The sequence below is a fragment of the Orbilia oligospora genome (genome assembly GCF_000225545.1).
Source record: "Orbilia oligospora ATCC 24927 unplaced genomic scaffold scaffold00193, whole genome shotgun sequence".
Lineage (NCBI taxonomy): Eukaryota > Fungi > Ascomycota > Orbiliomycetes > Orbiliales > Orbiliaceae > Orbilia > Orbilia oligospora.
In genome coordinates, this window is record NW_011645750.1 from 463,666 (window position 1) to 483,370 (window position 19,705).

Genomic DNA, 19,705 nt, shown 5'->3' on the forward strand with positions numbered 1-19,705 from the left:
TTCCTCTTTTTGATCATTCTCTTTCCTTTCTCTTCTTGTCCATCACTTCTTTTCCTACTTGCATCACAAAAAAACATTCTGGGAGGTCTTGTTTTTATACCTATATATACACTCGGAACTGCGGGGTTACTTTTTGTGCATACTACTTCATCTTTTTTTTACTGCAAAGTTAGATTTTCTACTCCTGGATTCTCAAAATCAAAGTCGTTTTTCTTCTGATTATTCTTTCTATTCTTGGGAGCAGCTGGGTTATAACTTGCATTTCCTATTTTCTTCGGTGTTTACAATATTATATACCATTATGGAAAGCTCGAATTGAACGATATATATAGGTTTTGCCCGAACGCTTCGAATTCATCTCTCAAAGGGAGAGTTTTGTTCCTTTCATGATTCATATGTGTGCACGGATTGAGTCGATTCTCTTGTCATTCCACGTTCATGCTGCAGCGCTGAAATGATTGATACTATTTCGTTTCTTCTTCGAATTTCACAAATGACCGATTGTGCTTTGCTAATGGAAGGAAACAAAAAAAAGTGAATTCTCGAGAAAAAGAGAACAAGACTGGATAGATGGCTAATGTGCAAAACATGACGGCTCACCCGTCTTAGAAAAACCACGCCCTGGGACTCCACCACCCCCACATTGATCAAACCGCGGTATTAATCGAAATACCCCCTACGCCCCCCCCTCCAAAAGCCCCGCCTCCCATTTCTCCCAGTTATGTTTTCTCAGACCCTTTTGTTTTCGGGTCTTCCATTCCTCGGGGCTCGCAAAGCCCGGGACACCCTTCAACCCTCTAACGTGCAGACGGGTTTCCATCCACTCCTTTGCCATTCGTTCGAAATGGCCGCGCCCAGGGTACCAGTCCAGATCTAATATAACGGGTCCCCATCCTCGTCCGTTCCACCAACCCCATCCAACCACTCGGGGTTCCCGCGCCGCCGATTCATCCTCGAGTAATTCCTGATCGCATTGACAGCGATTGCAAAGTTTTTGTATGGTAAGAAACCGATTTCCCTCGCCAGTATCATATCTCTTTTCAATCTTCTGAACCCTCTCTTATCCATCTTTATGGATATAAAAAAGCTAGTAGACATGGTCGACGGAAGAAAGTCGAACGAATCTCCTGATGAGAGGGGTTTTTTATAGTAGTTTTCCTCGCCGACGGATTTGACGTGGAATAGAAACGCCACTTCGGGGTTTGCTGATATTATATCTGACGATACCCCGGCTGGGAAGGGGTATGGACTTGGTGGCGTGTAAGAGGCCATTAGTGGGTCCTCGGGAAATTCATCGATGGGTCCTAGTTTTTCCCAGTTATTACCCAAAGGGTTGGGACCCTTGGGAGGGAGGAGGACTTGAGGTGGTGGAAAGAAAGCGGAGGTAGCTGAGATGTTGGAGCAGACTGATCCGCCGGATAAGGAAGATTGGGACCAAGTACTCTCGCTGTCACTGCTGTCTGTGGTTTGGTCGCTGGTGAGGTCGGTGGCCTCTGGTTCTCGGATCTTCCCTTGGGAAGCCGGATCAACTGGTGGAAGAGCAGCGGGAAGAGGAGAGGGAGAGGGAGAGGAAGAAGGAGAAAGGAGAGGAGGGGGAAAGGAGGAGGAGGAGGAAGAAGAAATAAGAAGAGGAAGAGGAGAGGTTGGTGAGTGGGAGGAAGGAGGGTCCGGTTTTTGGCGTTTCAAAGGAGGAAACATGATGGGAGTTTCGTCCCCAGTTGTTGGGTCGACGACCTCCATTGGTTGATTGGCCAAGGCAGCAGATGATGACGGTGACACTATAGCAACCTCGTAGACGTCACGAGATCGCTTGAGTGACTGGCGAGGACCAGCACTGGGAGGTGATGCTGTCTGAATAGCGTGGCCATGGAGATGCTTTGGAGAAGGAGGAGAAGACAAAGAAGAAGACAAAGATGCCTTCGATGGCTGCTGAGGCGATTGCGGTGCCATGTTATCGGGTGTTTGGTTCTTGTTGATGATTGGTGAGTGGTGGTTGGTAGTTGTCGATCATGAAGGATGTGAGTGGTGAGGTTGGTGATTGGCGTGGTCGTCAAGTCGCGAGACAGAAATAAGTACCTATTATTGTGCAATTGTGCAAATGTTTCATACGTAGAGGACGAATAGGTGGTATTGGGTTGCACAGAGACCCAGTTGATATTGGAGAGTATATTCCAACGTCGGTCTGACTCGGTTTGTGTTGTCCACCCTCTGGCCATATGTCTCTCTTATGCCCATATATCCTATTCTACGTCCCTCTCAGTCTATCTGTCTGTCTATACAATAACCTAGTCTAGTATACTCTTTTTGATACTTAATGTAAAATAGCGATATCTTGCGATACTTCTCCGCACAGCTTCAATACCTTTTCAATATAAAGAGCTCAATCGACGGGTGCATGCCTGCTGCACGGCCATGGGTGGACAGTCGGCGGGTCCAGTCCAATCCCAGGTCCCCATTTCTCGCTCTCCCTTGCATTGCACCATTTCCTTGAGCTCATCCCGGCCCCAGCCCTCATTCGGCAGCTGCATCCCGCGCTCTTTAAACAGCTTCCCCCACCTACAGTAGCTCGTTAACAAACAGGTTCCCAGGCGGCATTTCTGGTCGTCTGCGCATTTTCTTCCTAAAAAAATAAAAAAAAAAAGGTAGGAAGTCTCAGACTGGAAGAAAATCCTGCCACTGCAGCCTTTTCGTGCGAAAAAAAGACAGGTACCCACCGACGGCTGTCGTTTTTGGTTCCCCAGGAACCTTATTAATGCCAGCGCATGCCGGCGGGCGTGAGTGACTTCTAAGTTACAGTCCTGAGAAAGAGGGACTGGTCAGAAACATCAGACGAAATTCCACCTGCTTTATCATATCTTGTCGAATCATCTTTTATCCCTCATTTTATTTGTCGCAAGACACCTTCCCCTCGTCCGCATCGCATTTTCCCATCGCTTCACATCTCATCGCGCGGGGGTTGCTGCTTTACCATACGTACCCATACCTACCAGGCACAAATTTGGTTTGGTACCCAAAGCTCTACCAACGTATACCAATACCAACGTATCAAACTCGCTCAGAGCTACGGAACTACAAACTCACCACTTCGGCCCTCATTAATTATAACCACGACGCCCTCGAATACCACTACCACAATGCCGCGGGCACGAGCGCCATCTGGCGCCTCCACAGCCTCATCACACTCGTTATCGGAGCATGATCCAGTACGTGCGACCCTTTCCAAAAATGCCACTCCGAGGACTACCGCCCATGCCGGAGTAGCTTTCACCATTTGTATCGCCGGATACAGAAGGCAGCTGACATATGTCATACAGCAAGAATTAGGAACGATGTACGATTATCTAGCAAAGATTATACTGCTCGGACCTAGCGGGTGTGGAAAGTACGTCCTTATTCTTTGATTTTCCCTTTCAGAAATCTAGACCCTTCAGTTGGTGTTTATACTGGTTTCAGCGCTGTTGGCTAAGGGCCAGATATGACGTTTTTTCTTGACTATGTTTGATCGAAGATTCATGGCTAACGAACCTTTTTGGCTTTTTTACCCAATCGGCTGGGAACTATATAGATCATGTTTGTTACACCGGTTCGTTCGAGGCGAATGTTGGTATTCCTTAAACCCACGTTTTCGCTATTGCGACATTACACAGTCTAGGTGGAATATAATACTGACAAGAAGCTTTTTTAATATTAAACAGGGAAAATCCTTTCCTCCCAAACAATTGGAGTTGAATTCTCCTCCAAGATTATAAAAGTCGGAACCGGCAGTCGGCGAAAGCGTATAAAACTCCAGGTAGCCCCTCTCATACCCCACACCTACCCATACACCCCACTAATATAACTTATACAATCCTACAGCTCTGGGACACCGCTGGCCAAGAACGTTTCCGCTCAGTAACCCGAAGCTACTACCGCGGCGCCGCCGGCGCTCTATTAATCTACGACATCACCCGACGTCACACATTCACTTCCCTCCCCACGTTCCTCGACGATGCTCGCGCTCTAGCTTCTGAAAACCTCACTGTCCTATTAGTAGGCAACAAAGCCGACCTTTCCACACCTTCGAATTCTCCACCTGGCACACCCGCCCAGCCCGGGTTTACGACGGGGACATCCCCGCTGCCCACGAATATCACAAACCGAAAGAATAATAATTATAACTATAATAATAATAACAATGGATTCGATACACCGACTTCTGGAACGTCTACTCGGTCTTCATACGTAGAATCTTCATCTGCTTCGTTTTCTTCGGATATTACTATCAATGGGAATAATCCCGGCAGTAACCCCTGGCGGGATTTTCATTCTTCGAACTCTAGGAGGAATACATTACATGGTAATAACGCCGGGGAGCCGGATGTAGCCCGTGAGGTTACGTACGATGAGGGGAGTAGATGGGCTAGTACTGTTGGTATTCCGGTTGCGATGGAGACCTCTGCATTGAATGGAGAAAATGTGGATGAAGTGTTTGAAAGACTTGCGAGGGTGATTCTGACGAGGATTGAACTTGGGGAGGTGGATCCTGATGACCCGAATAGTGGGGTTTCGTAAGTCTTCTTCTTTTTTTGAAAAAAAAAAAAAGAATTATCTAGTGTATAGGTGTTTTCTTTGTTGGAGGTCAAGAAGCTAATTATCTGTTGGTATTAGGTATGGAGACGGTGGCGACTGGTCGATATCAGGACCCTCGAGCAGTTTATTAGGGAACAGTATGAGGAAAAAGAAGGGCGGGGTGGCAAGTGGGCGGTTAGGAGGGTTGAGGGATTGGGAGGAGGTATTCAGGATGGACCCTGGGAGGAGTAGTAAGAAGAGCTGCTGTGGGTGATCATGCATGATGACATATTAGGACTGAGTTACCTCGTAGACCACAAGTTCTAAGGGAACTGCTCAAAATTTCCTTCCTCTGCTTTCTTTTCTCTCTCTTTCCACTTTGAAGCATTTTTTTCTTCGCATTTTTATTTTCGTTTTGCTAAAGGAGAGGTGTTTTAAACTTGTTGGATCTGTTTTTCTGCAGGGGAAGCTTGAAGATACAGCTCGTAGCGATAGATTTCTTTCATTTTTCTTTTTGTTCTTGCTTGAAGTTAGCGATATATGTTTATTTGTCGACGATGATTTTACGAGATATATATGGCTAGTAAAATATAATCTTTAATCTACCGTTTAATCCTTATAATTGTATATTGTGCATGTGGCGTTTTGAGTATAAAATGTTCAAGTTCTATGATCATGATAGTCACGTACTTGAAATATAATTATATAAATTGAATTCTTTGAGGATGCTTGAATGAAATAGTCGAATATAAACTAAAAGGTAATAATACACTCTCCGTCTGATAAATCTATCATACACTACTCTAATCTAGCTAACCTAGCTTTGTCGTCAAAAAAAGACTTTTGGAGATGTCAAGCAATATACTCAGTATCAAAACTCGACAAAAGGAACGCCGGAAGAAGAAAAAGAAGAACAAGTTGAGATATTTGAGGATAACAACTATCCTCTAGCTTCACCTTTACCCACCCTCGTACTACCCAATTTCTAGCTGAGAATTTGGGTCTTCTTTTCAAGCCTCATCAATAATGACATCGAAGTCCCTAGCTGGTAAGTCAGCGTAGGCATCCTTCGAGACATCTTGCATGGACACATCTGCGTCGCCATCATGTGCATCCTCGAACTCGTCATCACTCCCTTCTTCATCATCCTCAATTAACTTGACCTCCATCTCCCCTCCCAATGTCGTTGTTCGTGCATTAGCAGAAGACTTAGGTAAATCCAAAGCCTTCTGCCCCACAATCTCCATAAACCGTCCGAAGACATCTCCAACCGCAGGACTGGCGTACGCAGGCGCAGGGAACAACTTGGATAACATGTGGCTTCTGACCACTTTCTCATCCCCTCCTTCTTCACCTGTTTCAAGGGTTTCCTCCTCTTCGATCACCGCCTTCTCTAAGAAGGCATTGGCGAGCCCACCGACCCCATCGATGTCCTCAAGATATCCACTATTCACAGCGCCACCGGCTCCAGCACCACCGCTAACAACCCCACCACTACTCATGAAATATACGTTCGCTGCCCCATCCAACCAGAAATATCCTTGCCCGCCTTTCCCGTTGTTCGCCGCCTCCAAGGCCAGTACTCCATTATCAGCCCTCTTCCTGCTTAAAACCCCAAATCCTTCAACCTCAAAGACGCTGACCATACTAGCTGTATTCCCTGCCCTCGTCAAATCCTCAAGGCCCCGGCCCTTCTTCTTATCATCATCGAACAATGGGTAGTTCACGGAGATAGCAAAGGTACCCTGCGCTTCGCACCCAGCTAAATGGATGTTTGGTACAAAGTTATCGCCTTGTAGATATGCTCCTTTTCCTACCAACGGCTTCAATTCACTGCCCCATTCTGCAACGCCACTAACAAGATTCCAAATCACCACCCTCTCCGCTCCACCGATGACCAAATATCTTCCGACGAAAGTCAGAGCGAAGATTCGTCCAGTTTGTAAACTTCCAATCTCCTGTTTAACAACTCCTTCTACTGGATCAATGATGGTAACAACTTCATCGTCTGCGTCGGCGTAAGATACTGCGACCACGCTGCCGTCACCAGAATATGCCAGTCTTCCGTCTTGGATAACATTGGGTGAGCTCTTGAATAGCTCTAGGTTCCTTCTGCAGTTCCATACCACCATGTCATCTTTCTCGACTTTGACACCGGCTCGGGTTCGTGTTCTCTTCCCCCAGATTTTGATCGTTCCATCTCCTCCCACGGAGGCAAACATGGCGCCTTTAGGTGAGCCGGTAAGGTCGGCTACATCCCCCGCGCTTCCGTTATCCAATACGCCATGCGGACTTTCGATCATACTGATCAACTCCCAGCTTCCTTTCCCGCTTGCACTCCCTATTGCAGCTGAGGAGGAAGAGGCTGAAGAAACTCCACTCCATCTCCAAAACCTCAGGACAACTTCCTTCCCAATTCGCTCTGCGAGCGCTGGTTGCGGTGCTCCAGGGTCCACAAAGTCTCTGGCGGGGGCTGCCCATTCATCTACACTAGCCAACCACTCTCCATCCCCAGAGATACCCAAAAATCGTACATTAGGCTCTTTGACCTTCCCACCTTCTGGGTCTACGTTTTTCATGGATACCAACGTCCGTGTGATCGCTTGTCGCGCAACCCCTCTATCCTGGGCCAAGTCAAAGGTTTGCAGATAAGGGTATGAACTCTCCCCTTTCTGACTCGCGGGTGCCGCTAACAAGATCTGCATATCGTTCCATGGATGCTTCAGGACCGGGATTCTCCAGCTAGTTGTAGCCTCTGTTTCAGTTTTCCGTTGTGTTTTTGAGATCTTTCCACCTTTCCCGTAGATTTTTTGGTATTCTTCGCGAAGGAAGACTCGGGATTGAATGCCGCTTATTGAAGCAGTGGGTTTGAGTTCCGTAGTTGAAATGGTGAGGATGCTATTATCGGCTAGGATTAGAGCGTAGGTCGAGCCGGTTGGGGAGAGGACTATAGTCTTGATGTCGGCGCCTAAATTAGGAAGGGTTTGGCGGGATGAGGTGGAGAGTTGCCAGAGGACGAGAACGGTTTCGCGACCACCAGATATTAGGTAGGTGCCTGTATAAGAACGTACGATTGTTAGCAAAATGTGACATAAGCGTCGTGTGACTTATATTAGGTCGGTAGGTGGGTTTACCATCTTTTGAGTATTTGATGCAACCAACGCCAGTTCTGTGCCAATGCAGTTTCGACTTCACGATTTTGGTAGACGAAGCTGAATTTAAGACGTCGTGATAAACGAAGATTTGGCCAGTGTTATGGCCCACAGCGACGTCGCCTTGAATTGTACCGGATTTCTTATGACGAATGGTGGCATCGATGGTCATGATTTTCCCCGGAGTGGAGATTTTTCTGATTCGCCATTCTGGAGCATTGGTGACGACGTCTGGTGTGATCTCAGTTGCAGTGGTAGTACGTTGGCGGTTTCCGACGTAGAAACTGTCGCCTGAGTCGACAACAAAGGTGTTTGGGTCAATGATAGCGAGATGACGAGGGCGAGATTCGTCGATGCTGAGTATTAGACGAGAAGGTATCACCACTGGTTCCTCAGTTACAGAAGGGGTGGGAATAGTTAACGCTCTGATTTCACGGACTGTTTTCCTTGAGAAGTCGCGGAGTGAGTGTTCGTGATAAGTCCATAGAGTCGTTTCCTTTGAGTCCGTAGTAGACGGAAGGGCGCGAAGACCACACCAGGCGAGGTATTGACCTTGGCAAAGGTCTGTCTTCCAATATCCTTCGATTGTACCCTCGGTGTAGTCCCAGAGGAGGAGATCACCGTTGAAGAGGATTATGTAGACTTGGGAAGAATTGGCGAGGTCGAGGGTGTAATTCGCGATTGAGGAGTAGTTCCCATCAGGCGAATAAGGGAATTGAGTCGGTGGAGGGCGAAGGTGCTGGAGGGTTCGGTATAAAAGAGAGGTTTTAGTGGAGAATACCTTGAGGGAGGGGCCCTGAGCCAGTAGGATGTATTTCTCGTCTGTGGAGAAGACGACGTTGTTTGTGCTATAGCGGCCACCAATTGGTTGAGAGACCTTCCATTCCCTAGCTTTGAGAGTTTCTTTTTTTTCCCGTTTGAGCCGAAGAGAGGGTTTCTCTGTCGGTTTTAAGGATTTTGATAGAGGAGCAGCTAGGATAATCGTATCCTCCTTATCGACTGTAGCAAGAGCAGCGTTTTCACCGTCAACCGGTTCCGAAATGGTGAGAGCAACGGCATTGGTGCCTTCCAAAGCCTTCCTCTTCCTTTGACGCTCTTCGCGACGCTTAGCCTGCTTCGCATCAGGTGTCAAGTCGACGAATCGCTTATCCTTCCGTTCCTTCGATGGCTTCGCAGGAGCTGCGACAGCGAGTGTAACAGCAGCACTCTTGTCCTTCGCGTCGCCGGTAGGTGTTATGGATTCAACATCTGCATTTTCAGCAGTAATATCGTTCTTCTTTGATTTAGACTTTGAAGATTTTGGAAGCGACTGCTTTTCAGCATCTTTGGCATGGGTAGCAGGCTTTGCGCCTGAGGAAGGCTTTTTGGATTTGGACTGAGAATCGGGTTTTGATGAAGATACGGGCTTTGAGCCATGCTTTTGGGATCTTGTTGAATCAGCCATTGCTACTACGACCCTGGTATAGGGCGATGGGCAGCAAGGCGGTATATAAGATGGTTGTGAATGTAGTTGGCTGTTTTGAGGCTGTCGAGGACCGTTGACGATGTTGAAGAAGTGTAGGAAAAGAGTGGTTGTTGGATGTCTTTTTTTTTTTTCGTTTGCTCGCCAAAATAATTTTTTTAGGTTTGGCGGCTTAAAAACAGCTTTTTCTGCGACACCCTTCTTGACTAACGAATCCTCATCGCACCTCCAATCCAAACCCGACATCAGCTTCATCATCAACACCAAAATCCGACCGACACGATGATTATTCCAGTTCGTTGCTTCAGCTGTGGAAAGGTATATAATTTTGCTCCTTTGGTTCTCTTTATGGTCGGAAATGGATGGTTTTTAGCTGACAAGGTGTGTTTTCTCGAATGAGCTAGGTTGTCGGTGACCTGTGGGAGCCGTACATGCGCCTGCTCGAGGAGGGCGTCAACGAAGGGTTCGTTCCCACCCATTCATCCCCATGGCCCACCCAACACGTACATTGATACATTCGTGCGGACGATATTACTCGAGGCGTATTGAAGCTATGGATAATATGTAGATATGGGAGGCAGAAAGCTAATAGTAGTGAGGGGTTGGTAGTGATGCTATGGACCAGCTCGGGTGCAAGCGATACTGCTGCCGAAGAATGATCATGACACATGTTGACTTGATCGAGAAATTACTGAGGTTGGTATCTCCCTTTCCTCTACTACTATATCCCGCTCTACCCTGCTCTGGTAGTAGCGATGGTAGTGGTAGTATTGGAGTAGTAGTACCAGACCAGGTGAAAAGGATTGAATAGCTAATTGATGACGGTAGGTATAACCCAACGGAGCGAGCTCTACGGTTCCAAGCTAGGGGTGGTCAGAACTAGCATACGAAGAACATACTCTACGAAGAAACCTCTACGAATCATACTCTACGAAGGGACCATCATTGTTAATAAGAGACATATCTGGCTGCTGTATTAACAGGATACAACAACTGTACAACAAGACTCTATTCTATTTGCATGGCATTAACGGCTACTGTTCTTTTTTTATATGCTGGTGTTATTCGTTTGGAGCAAGCATCCTCTCTATAGATCTATCAGATCTGAACTGTTATAGACACGGCGTTGACAATGAAATCGACTTTTTCTCGCTAGCTCCCCGTCCCAAGCCAATAACTTGAAACGCCTGGCTATTACTTCACCAAATTACTTGACTTGAAGTAAGTACCAAAGTCAGTGCTGTGTGATGCTGGGTACATGTATATACTCTAGTATACGAGTATGCCGGGTGTAGCGTGATGTATAGGATCGTGTCTCTTGTCTGCAGGTATTCAGGCATCAAGTTGTCTCACTTCATTGGCCGGACGCGAAACTATTTTTTATTTTTTTTATTTTTTTTTATTTTTTATTTTATTTTTTCTCTTTCTTTCTGTTCTAGATTAATTCCTTTCTTCGTCAACATCCTTCTCCCTTCTCTTCTCTTCTCCTCTTCCTCCGCCACCATCGATGCATCTCATCTTCGACTTCAACCCCCAACTTCGTTCTTATTGTAATACATACCATCCGTGATATAAGTCCCAGATAATCTGCCTCCAAACCAGGACCCGGACCAGGACCGGCAACAGTTAGCATATATACAGTCGCTGGTTTCGATCTCTTGGCTTTCGAACAACCAGAAAAACAGGCCCAAACGGGAAAACCCATTGCCACCAGCCAATTCCTGGCCAATCAGCGAGCCGTTCTTCCATTCAAGCTTCCCAGACAGAAGCAGACAAAAGAAATCGCCGACAAAGTCCGATCAATCTCTGAAAGCTGCTGTACCACGCTCTTTCCTGCTCTCTTTGGCTCTGCGAAGAAGCGACAAGCTCCAAGCTGGTCTGTCTGTCTGTCGTTCTGTCTGCCTGTCTGCCTACCTGCCTTAGAGGGGCGTGGGTTCATTCACCACTACCACCGCTACCAACCCACCACTACTGTGACTCTTGCTGCCTCTGTTACTGCCACCACTACAAAGCTGAGGAGAAAGGGTACTACAAAAAAAAGTCATGGCGATGTTTGGGGCTCAGGCAGCTCCGGTGGATTTTCATTTGGGACCATACAAACCTAAGGCTTTCCGAACAAAAGGTATGTTCTCTCTTTCTTTTTTACCATACCCTTCAAGTTATAATACAGCATAGGGCCCTATAGCAGAGTACAATATAATACTTTTCACCCTATCAGTTGTCTTTTCAAATTATTTATAGCGTGGTGTTGGTGGTACTAACCTGAGATCTTGTATTTATATCGGACCAGGAGGACGCCCGGCTTGTTTGGTCAATGCTTCAGTCACTGGATGTCCCGACAACACAATCATCGCATTTGGCGGATTTGACCAGTTCACAGATGAAGGTATTGATAGTCTCTATCCTCATCTTCACTTCTATATCTTCATCCAATATCAATTCGGGAGCTAATACGAAACTATACTTGTAGTATATAACCATGTTTTGCGACTCGATCTATCCACCTTCACGTGGACCCTGGTCGATAACTACGGCGAGATCCCCTCAGTGCGCATGGGTACATAACCCCTTCTCCTTCTTCCGATCCCAATCCTAATCCTAATCCTCATCTTTCCTCCTACTGATATCCTTCTTTTGTATAGGACATACGACTACATACTGGCGCGATAACAAGTTGATCGTCTTCGGTGGCGAGAACGAGAATAGAGTCTACCTTGCCGACGTCTACCTCTTCGACATTACAACCTCAACCTGGTCCCAGCCCCAGATATCAGGTCCTAGCCCTCGAGGCCGTTCTCGCCATTCCGTCTGCCTGCACGATGATAAACTCTACGTTATAGGCGGAACTAACGGTTCCGATGTCCTGGATGATTTGGTCTATCTTGACCTTAATACCATGACCTGGAGCCGGGCTTGGAGGTTCGTCGGCCGTTTCGACCACACTAGCTGGGTATACAAGAACCGTCTATACGTCTTTGGAGGCTTAACTCAAGAGATGGACCGTACGGGCGAGCTCTGCTGGCTGGACTTCTCCGAGCACCCGACATGGAAGTCGTCGAACGGTCTGACACCTCAGCTCTCTCAAACGAACTTCGGTTTTGACCACCGCCATGGACGTAAAGAACGTCACACACCCAACCACCTCGTTGCTCCATCAAACTCCCAGAACCGTTTCCCATCGCCAATGCGTCAAACTTCCAATCCATTCGCTCCGGGTTCTGTCAATGCTGTTCGCTTTGTTAGGGGTACAGACGTACCTACAGAAACCGCGGGAAACCACTTCCACCACTTCTGCAACAATACTCTTCTAGACTTTGTAACGGCTGCGAATACTATTCGAGACCATGAAACGTCCTTATCTGCTCTAGATCTCGATAGTTTGGTTTGGAAGCACCTCGCTGACGGTGAGGATGTATTTGTGAATACCAACTACCGCTGGCACTATCTTGCTATCTCCCATGACTCCACGACCGCATACCTCATTGGATGCCCACTCGAAGAAGAAGGTCAAGAACCAGAGTATCTTAGTGATATACTCCCGATCGACCTCCGCCGATACGGTGTCACACCTGAGCGTAAAGAAGGAGAAATAGGTGGGCCCGGTACAATGGGTTTCGATCTAGCAACAATGTTTGATGACGCCTCGACGTCAGACTTTATCGTCACTGCTTTAAACGACAACTACTGTGGTGACGACGAAGAAGCAGTGTGGGCTATGGTACCCCACCCACGAGGTTCCTCTCCCTCTTTAACATCTCTATCGACTCAAGGCGGCACTGCCATGACCGGTATCACCACTGTCAGCCTTGTAAATCATCAATCCCCATCATCTTCAGCCAATAGCCTCGGCTCCTCCAATACTCCAACCGACCCTTCAATCTCCCCAGCAATCCACGTCCACAAACTTATCCTCCTCAGCCGCTGGTCCCATTTCCAACGCCTCTATGCCGCCAAAATGTCCGAATTCCACACGGGAAGACTGCATATTCCAGAGCCCTACAGCGTTGTTAAAGCATTCTTATATTACCTTTATACTGATAGTATCGCTCCATCTCCATTCTGTTCGGGTCTGGCAACCGTGGGCGGGCTGCTTGTTATCAGTAATATTTACAACATCCCCCGCTTACGCGCGTTATGTCTCGGACGAATCAATAAGGAATTGGACGTTGATACTGCGGCGGGTATTTGGGAACGTGCTGGCGTCGCCGGAGAGAATCTATTAAGGAGTAAAGCGGCGAGATATTGTATGATGCATTGGGGACGGGTGGTGAGGAGCGAAGGATTCAGGAAGTTGAGCAAGAAGGCGATGTTGGAATTGTTTGAAGAGATCGATGTGGAAGGAAGGATCTTGGGAGGGGGCGATCTGGAGGTTGGAAATGGTGGTGGTGGTATAGGAGGAGGCTATGGGTTCGGAGGGGAAACTGCAGGCGAAGGCGACGATGGAGAGGGAATGGAGATTAGTTGATCTTTCATTCCTCCCTCTCCCAAAACTTCCTTCCTGTGGCCAGCTCTTTTATGTCCTTGCTTATCTAAATTTTGAATCAACGGGTTGGTGGTGATGCTTGCTGGTGATGTTGGGCGATACATCGCGTTATATTTCTCCCTCTTTAGCGTTGGTTGTTGTTGCATTTTTCTCGAAGATGCCGGCGTTATTTCTTCCATTTTCCCTTAAACGCCCACATATCTCTTCTTTTTTCTTCTTTCTCTGTTGTTCACCATGGGGGTTGAGGAATAATATACCAAAGGTGGTGGGGTAAACTGAAGCATTACCTTTTGTTTTTGTGATAGATTAGTATGATTTTTTTTTTTTTAGGGGGGGTGTGAAGGTCAAGTTGCATGTGTTACGAAATACCCTCCTTAGAACCAAGAGGCGGTTTTTTTATAGAAGAAAAGAAAGAATTTCTATGATGCATGCAAAAGATCTAGAAAAATATATACACCAAGTTAGTGGGGAAAGATCATAGATGTCAGCAACAGTACTGGTGCTATAGTAGACTTTTGCAGAGGCGGGAGGCGCAAGAATTCGAAGGAGACGGTTAACGGTAAGAGGAATACATTCTCTTCGTCGAATGTATCGTTGATTCGTGCAGCGATGATCTATAGTATCAATATCTACACATATCTAGTCTCTTTCAGATATCTAGATAAACTACTAAGTAATTAATATACTTAAGGTGATCAGTCGCGTGCCGAAATGATTTGATACATATATACAAGAGTGTTAAGTATTTTAAAATATCATTTCGGCCGTGCTCGAGACTAACTATTTTCAAATTTCTAGATATCTATATTTCTGTATCTACGTATATATAGGCACTTTGCACTATATTTGCGGTTAGATCTATAGATAGCTACTAGTAGATATTGGTAGATTTGGTCATGAATTCGGGTATCCATATATACCTATTTGCTGGCCTTGAATCAAATCCAACCTAACTACCTATAAGTTAACCAAGGACTTAAGTAGTTAACTTACTTACTATGCTAGTAGTACCCCGAATTATATAGCTAAACACACAGTACTAGTGGAACCTTGCAATGACATTATAATTTAAATATTTGATCGATATCAATACATGTGTGCCAATATATGAACTGCGCGCAGCTACATTTACTGGTTACAAGTATATAAAAATAAATTTTAAATGTGGCCTGAGTATCGGATGAGATTGGATTGATAGTTATATATACATCTATTGGAGCTAGAAGTGGTACGAGACAAGCTTGGAGTATACTGTTGTATTCGTCCCTAGTGCGATATCGATATATATATGAATAGGACTGAAACTATGCATGTATGAGGATTACGAGGTGCTAGGTGTTTTGTCATTCAAGATAGTATCAAGCAAGGTTGAACCACGATTTTGGTATCAGTATTTTGTGTATCTACGTTTTAGAGTGTGGGTGAAATGCGGAGTGTATAACAAGGTATATATTGCAAAAAAAAAATAGGATTACTTCATTGATTCCATTCTAAATCTTGATTTTAAATAATTCTACGACGGTACAGAAGTCTTAAAAACGCATACCTACCGATGGTATATGCATGGACAGATGAAAAGAAGAAGAGGGAGGAAGGAAGGAACTCACCTATCCATAGGTAGTCGTGCGTGGTTACAACGCCGCCCTAAGGATACGTTCCAAAACTCCTTTTCCCTTCCCACTCTCCAACCGGTAGTTCATCGACCCAGTCCAGTCGTCTGGGACCCATACCATGCCAAACACTATACTCACCGCCATCGACAGCATCCATATCCGTTCCTCCAATGAACTGCACATGGTGGATAAAGTATTTCTTCTTCTCGTTGTTATTATCACTCTTGTCATGAGGTTCATCAGCAATCGGAGCAGAACCCTCCGATGATAATGGCGATAGAAAGCCTCTTTCTTCTTCACCCACTAGAATATCCTTTTCATTCGACGAAACATGTCGTAACAAATGGGGCATCCAGACTCGTGACTCCTCCCACATTTGGAAATATGGTATGGAAGGGAGGTCATGTGCTCCGGCGGTTGAAGGATCTTTAGCTGCTACCGCCGCTGCGGACGATGGGGACGAAGAGGAGGAGGAAGTAGATAGGAACGGATGAAGAATAGATCCGGATGATGAAGTTGATGGCGTGGGGGTAGCTAGCGATTTCGAGAGTGAGAACCAGTGGGGGGTCATTTCCTCCGTGCTAGAAAGTGGTAGAAGGGAGTTAGTAATCAATTGTTTAATTCATGTGTGTGGTATATAGGATGATAGGTGCTATAGATGAGCTTCTAGGTAGGTCGACTAGCACTTCCCTCTCCCTCCCGCTTCCTTTTTTTCTGATGAGGCAAGTATGTCAATGCAAGGGGAGGGGAATTTAGACGGAGGCGGGGAAGATGGTGTCCAGGTGTTGAAATGTAAGCTATTGTAAAAGGAAAAAGAAATGAAAGAAGGAAAAGCAGCAGGGAAGAAGATGCGTATGTAGTACGCATGTATGTGTGTATCGTATCATATCATATCATACCATACGATATCACATCTAAAAAAAAGAGACCAGTGGAACGAATTTCGGCGAAGGGCGAAGCTAGGTATGAAAAGAACGAATATGGAGGAAAATACGATTCTCAAGTGGATCATAAAATGGAAGGAGCTCTTCAATGAAAAGAAATCGAATGAAGCAAATGGACTTAAGAAGCCCTTCTAGGCATCGAAATCTTCGCTTCTAGCCTTGAGCCACGACACGGACCATCATGACGATGGTGGAATCGTAGATGATATTAGGCAATCTGCATAACCGGTGAAGGGGTATGGATGCCAGGGAAGGGGAGTAATGCGAAGTGTATACGAGGGTATGTATATCCGTAGACACTATCCTCGAAATAATCACCAGTCATGTGAGCTCCCACGAGGCATTTTTAATCTATTCGATGATGAAACGAGAAGGCCGGGGAAGCATGTGTCACTTCGGGTAAGAAGGGTAAAAGAGCAAGCGACGAGGTTGAGGCTTAAAGCAATCAAGGTAGTAAAGCCGACACTGCGGAGGGGTGTAGAGGGGATGGTGGCTGGGGGGGTGATGGAAGATACCGAAAGCTCCGTCAGACCAAGAGCTTAGTCAATGCTGAGCTTTAAGGCCATGTCGAAGGGTGGGCATGCTAATGCTTCCTTCTAGCTTCTAGCTTCTTCTTCTTCTCCTGCGTCAGATTGAGCTAGATATAGTTCACGGGACGAGAATTGCCATGGTCTAAATTTTTATTTAGACAAGCAGGATAATTCAGGCCTGTGCTTTTCTGAAGCTCGACGCATTGATTTGGTTGGTGGGGCTTCATGCAGTCGACATGCGGTGGGTACGAAGAAGGCGTTCGCCTTGAAACTGATACGGACGGTTGAATATAACTGCGTTGTCCATGTGGTAAAAAGGATAAGAGCAGCAAGATCCACATCATCATGTCAGGCGCTAGGTTCGAGCCCACGTTGCATCCGACGACGGTGCTGGAAGGATGCAAAGATGGACGTAAAACCGCCATCACGGACTTGCTTCTGCAAGGTTTATAACTCGGGTAGCGAGACAATTTGGCTCAGCGAGCATGTCGGTCCCCACTTGGTTCCAGTCCGGTATCTTTGATACCGAAGACTAGATCTCTGAAGGGTTTGTGTGAGACCGATTATTTAATGTTGGTGAGAATTGAGACTAGTCATGCTTTGGTCAAGGCTGACTCGGGATTTTGATAAAAAGAGGTATCGATACCCTGAAAGGGGATGCACCAAGCTGCAACGTCCCATGTATTATCTTGCAATGGGTAGCGAGATAACAGAAAGTAATCTCAAACGCATCAGATGACGATTATGGGTATACGGAATAGAAAAAGCTTATTCCTGATAGAAGCAAAGGAATGGTGGTGCTTATGGGGAGGGGTGCAAAGGGGAAAAAAGTACGTACGCAGTTTCTATCCCCTCCCATGTTTCGACCGTAAAGACATGTATTTCGAGTATTGGCGAAACATCGTCTGCCACAGTCTCTAACAGGAGCACGCCACGCTGAATCATGGCGGGTTCTTCGACGAGAAGACCTGACTCTTCGTGGAGCTCACGAACCGCTGCAGCGATAACGGTTTCATTAGGTTCAACTTTTCCGCCGTAGCCATTGTCTATATCCAAAGAGAAAATGCAAACCGGATGTTCCCCTTCTTCTCCTTTTCTCCTCGTTATAGTGATTGTGGTTTTCGTAGACAGCTTGTTCCGCGGGGGCTGACGGCATGTCGCCGACCTTGGAGTGCTCCACCAACTTTTCGCCAAACGGGTCGAACTACAGGTCACTCATGTGATGGCACAAAAATAAGTATGCATGAGTCTATTAGATAGACCAAGGGTCCCGTCGGAGAATATTTGACGCTGTTCCTTTTGTCCATTTGAGATAATTGACCCATAATCACAAAACGAGGAGGAAGGGAAGGGAAACGAAGTTCGCTATAGACGGTTAGTGATAAGATCAACGTCATGTTAAAGACATATATTTGGTATGAGATATAGGGATATAGGGATATTAAGGATATTATTTCATAAGGCCTGGCCTGGGGGGAAGCCGGCAGGAATTGCGACTGGTGATTGACATCGAACACGTTCGGGGATCTGAAACGTACACTTTCCCTGGCCGAAGCCTCGGAGCTTATAGCCTAGTAGAACACGGTCTCGCTGAAGATCTAGAGGGATCACGAGGGTGTATTGCTTATGCCTTTTGATCTTAGGCGATAGTGAGATTGCATCTGTGGTAGCCATGGTCCGGTATATCTGCTCTGGGTGTATTGACCAATTCGAGAATGGCGAAACCTAGTTCGCAGGCGCAGGATGACGAGATTGCGCCGCCTCCCTCGTATTGTTTGTCGAGTATAGCGATAATATCGAACGCCGGAATGTCCCTCGTAACGTTAAATTGTATAGCGGATGACCTCGGCCTGGCAGGATAGTGTCGCTGTCGATGGACTGGCAGCGTTTGGAGAGGTGAGGTTGGGTTAATTTGGTTTGGGGTGGGTGGAGTTGAAAAAGCAAAGAGCCTGCCAATCCAGGCTTGACGTTGGATTTGGGGGGTTTTGGGCTTCGGAACATTGCTGTGGTGGTCCGAAGCTGTTTTACCCATACAACTAACGGACACAAAAAAAAAAAAAAAAACGAGAGAGGACTACTGACAGACGGGTCGAGGCGGCCACTTGATCCTCAATCGACAGCACCATGGCCACGAGTAGTAAGTTAGTTTTGATTTCCTCAGAGCTCATACTCATGGAATTGCATGATCATGATGGGTGTTTTTGGCGGAGAAGCGGGCGTTAACTCCAGACGATAAGTTAAGACTTAAGGTTCTCCCCGAACTGCATTGCTATATTCAGCGCCTGTCGATTTCCCATAATATATCCCATGTCTTCAATATCCATACTGGCAGCGGTGTCTGGGAAGCATATAACCAGAGTAGACCTTGTTCATGAGTTAACATCGAGCAATTGTTATCGTTGGGTCCGAATAATACGCCCCCTCGTATTAGAGAGTTGAGTTTGGTGAGGTTGTCAACTATCAATACGATTCTTCTATTCATCCGAAGTCTCTGCGGACCTCCCTTCTCTTTTGAACCGCTGGGCGGAATTCGGCTGGTCGGGGGCAAAGAGTTTCAGCTCCACTTTGGCGTGCCTGGGCTCTGTTTAGACTGGTCGGTTGGCTACCACTTGGACAACCTTCAAAGGAAATCCGTGTCAGACCACCCTCCAAGGCCGTAGGTTTTGTGCTAGGTGTGGATAACCCCATCCGCTACCTCCGCATCTCTCGGTTCGGTAAGTTTTCCTTGGTTTTCCTCCCACCGTCGTTTTCCGATTTCTCGCATTGCATTGGTTCCGCCGAACGGAAACGCTTTGAACTTGGAGGGAAAAGACGAAGGAAATTCGAAGGATCCTAGGATCGTATATTGAAATACAATCTTTTTCTGTGAAACACTGCTTGCGTATATTCCTGCGAGCAGTATTTCGCAAACAAACGTTCTATATTGCCCTATAACGCCAGCACCAATATGAGAAACGAGCTTTGGTAGAGCAG

The 19,705-nt window shown here is 46.4% G+C and overlaps 5 protein-coding genes across 5 annotated transcripts; 2 read left to right on the forward strand and 3 right to left on the reverse strand.

The window, feature by feature from the left end:
- Positions 1–873: 873 nt before the first annotated feature.
- On the reverse strand, positions 874–1,950 carry AOL_s00193g131 (uncharacterized protein; the record flags this gene model as incomplete). The annotated part of the gene is made up of 1 exon (XM_011128742.1): positions 874–1,950. One exon carries the CDS (start codon positions 1,948–1,950, stop codon positions 874–876), a length of 1,077 nt encoding a protein of 358 aa, XP_011127044.1.
- Positions 1,951–3,134: 1,184 nt separating this feature from the next.
- On the forward strand, positions 3,135–4,822 carry AOL_s00193g132 (uncharacterized protein; the record flags this gene model as incomplete). Its single annotated transcript, XM_011128743.1, has 4 exons — positions 3,135–3,382; positions 3,766–3,790; positions 3,856–4,547; positions 4,648–4,822. 4 exons carry the CDS (start codon positions 3,135–3,137, stop codon positions 4,820–4,822), a joined length of 1,140 nt encoding a protein of 379 aa, XP_011127045.1.
- A 736-nt stretch (positions 4,823–5,558) lies between these two features.
- Positions 5,559–9,144, reverse strand: AOL_s00193g133 (uncharacterized protein; the record flags this gene model as incomplete). Its single annotated transcript, XM_011128744.1, has 2 exons — positions 5,559–7,603; positions 7,683–9,144. The coding sequence occupies 2 exons, from the start codon at positions 9,142–9,144 to the stop codon at positions 5,559–5,561; spliced, it is 3,507 nt and encodes a 1,168-aa protein (XP_011127046.1).
- A 2,061-nt stretch (positions 9,145–11,205) lies between these two features.
- AOL_s00193g134 (uncharacterized protein) lies at positions 11,206–13,627 on the forward strand (the record flags this gene model as incomplete). The annotated part of the gene is made up of 4 exons (XM_011128745.1): positions 11,206–11,284; positions 11,453–11,548; positions 11,633–11,719; positions 11,805–13,627. The coding sequence occupies 4 exons, from the start codon at positions 11,206–11,208 to the stop codon at positions 13,625–13,627; spliced, it is 2,085 nt and encodes a 694-aa protein (XP_011127047.1).
- Positions 13,628–15,289: 1,662 nt separating this feature from the next.
- AOL_s00193g135 (uncharacterized protein) lies at positions 15,290–18,406 on the reverse strand (the record flags this gene model as incomplete). The annotated part of the gene is made up of 3 exons (XM_011128746.1): positions 15,290–15,839; positions 17,571–17,778; positions 18,271–18,406. The coding sequence occupies 3 exons, from the start codon at positions 18,404–18,406 to the stop codon at positions 15,290–15,292; spliced, it is 894 nt and encodes a 297-aa protein (XP_011127048.1).
- Between the last annotated feature and the right edge of the window lie 1,299 nt (positions 18,407–19,705).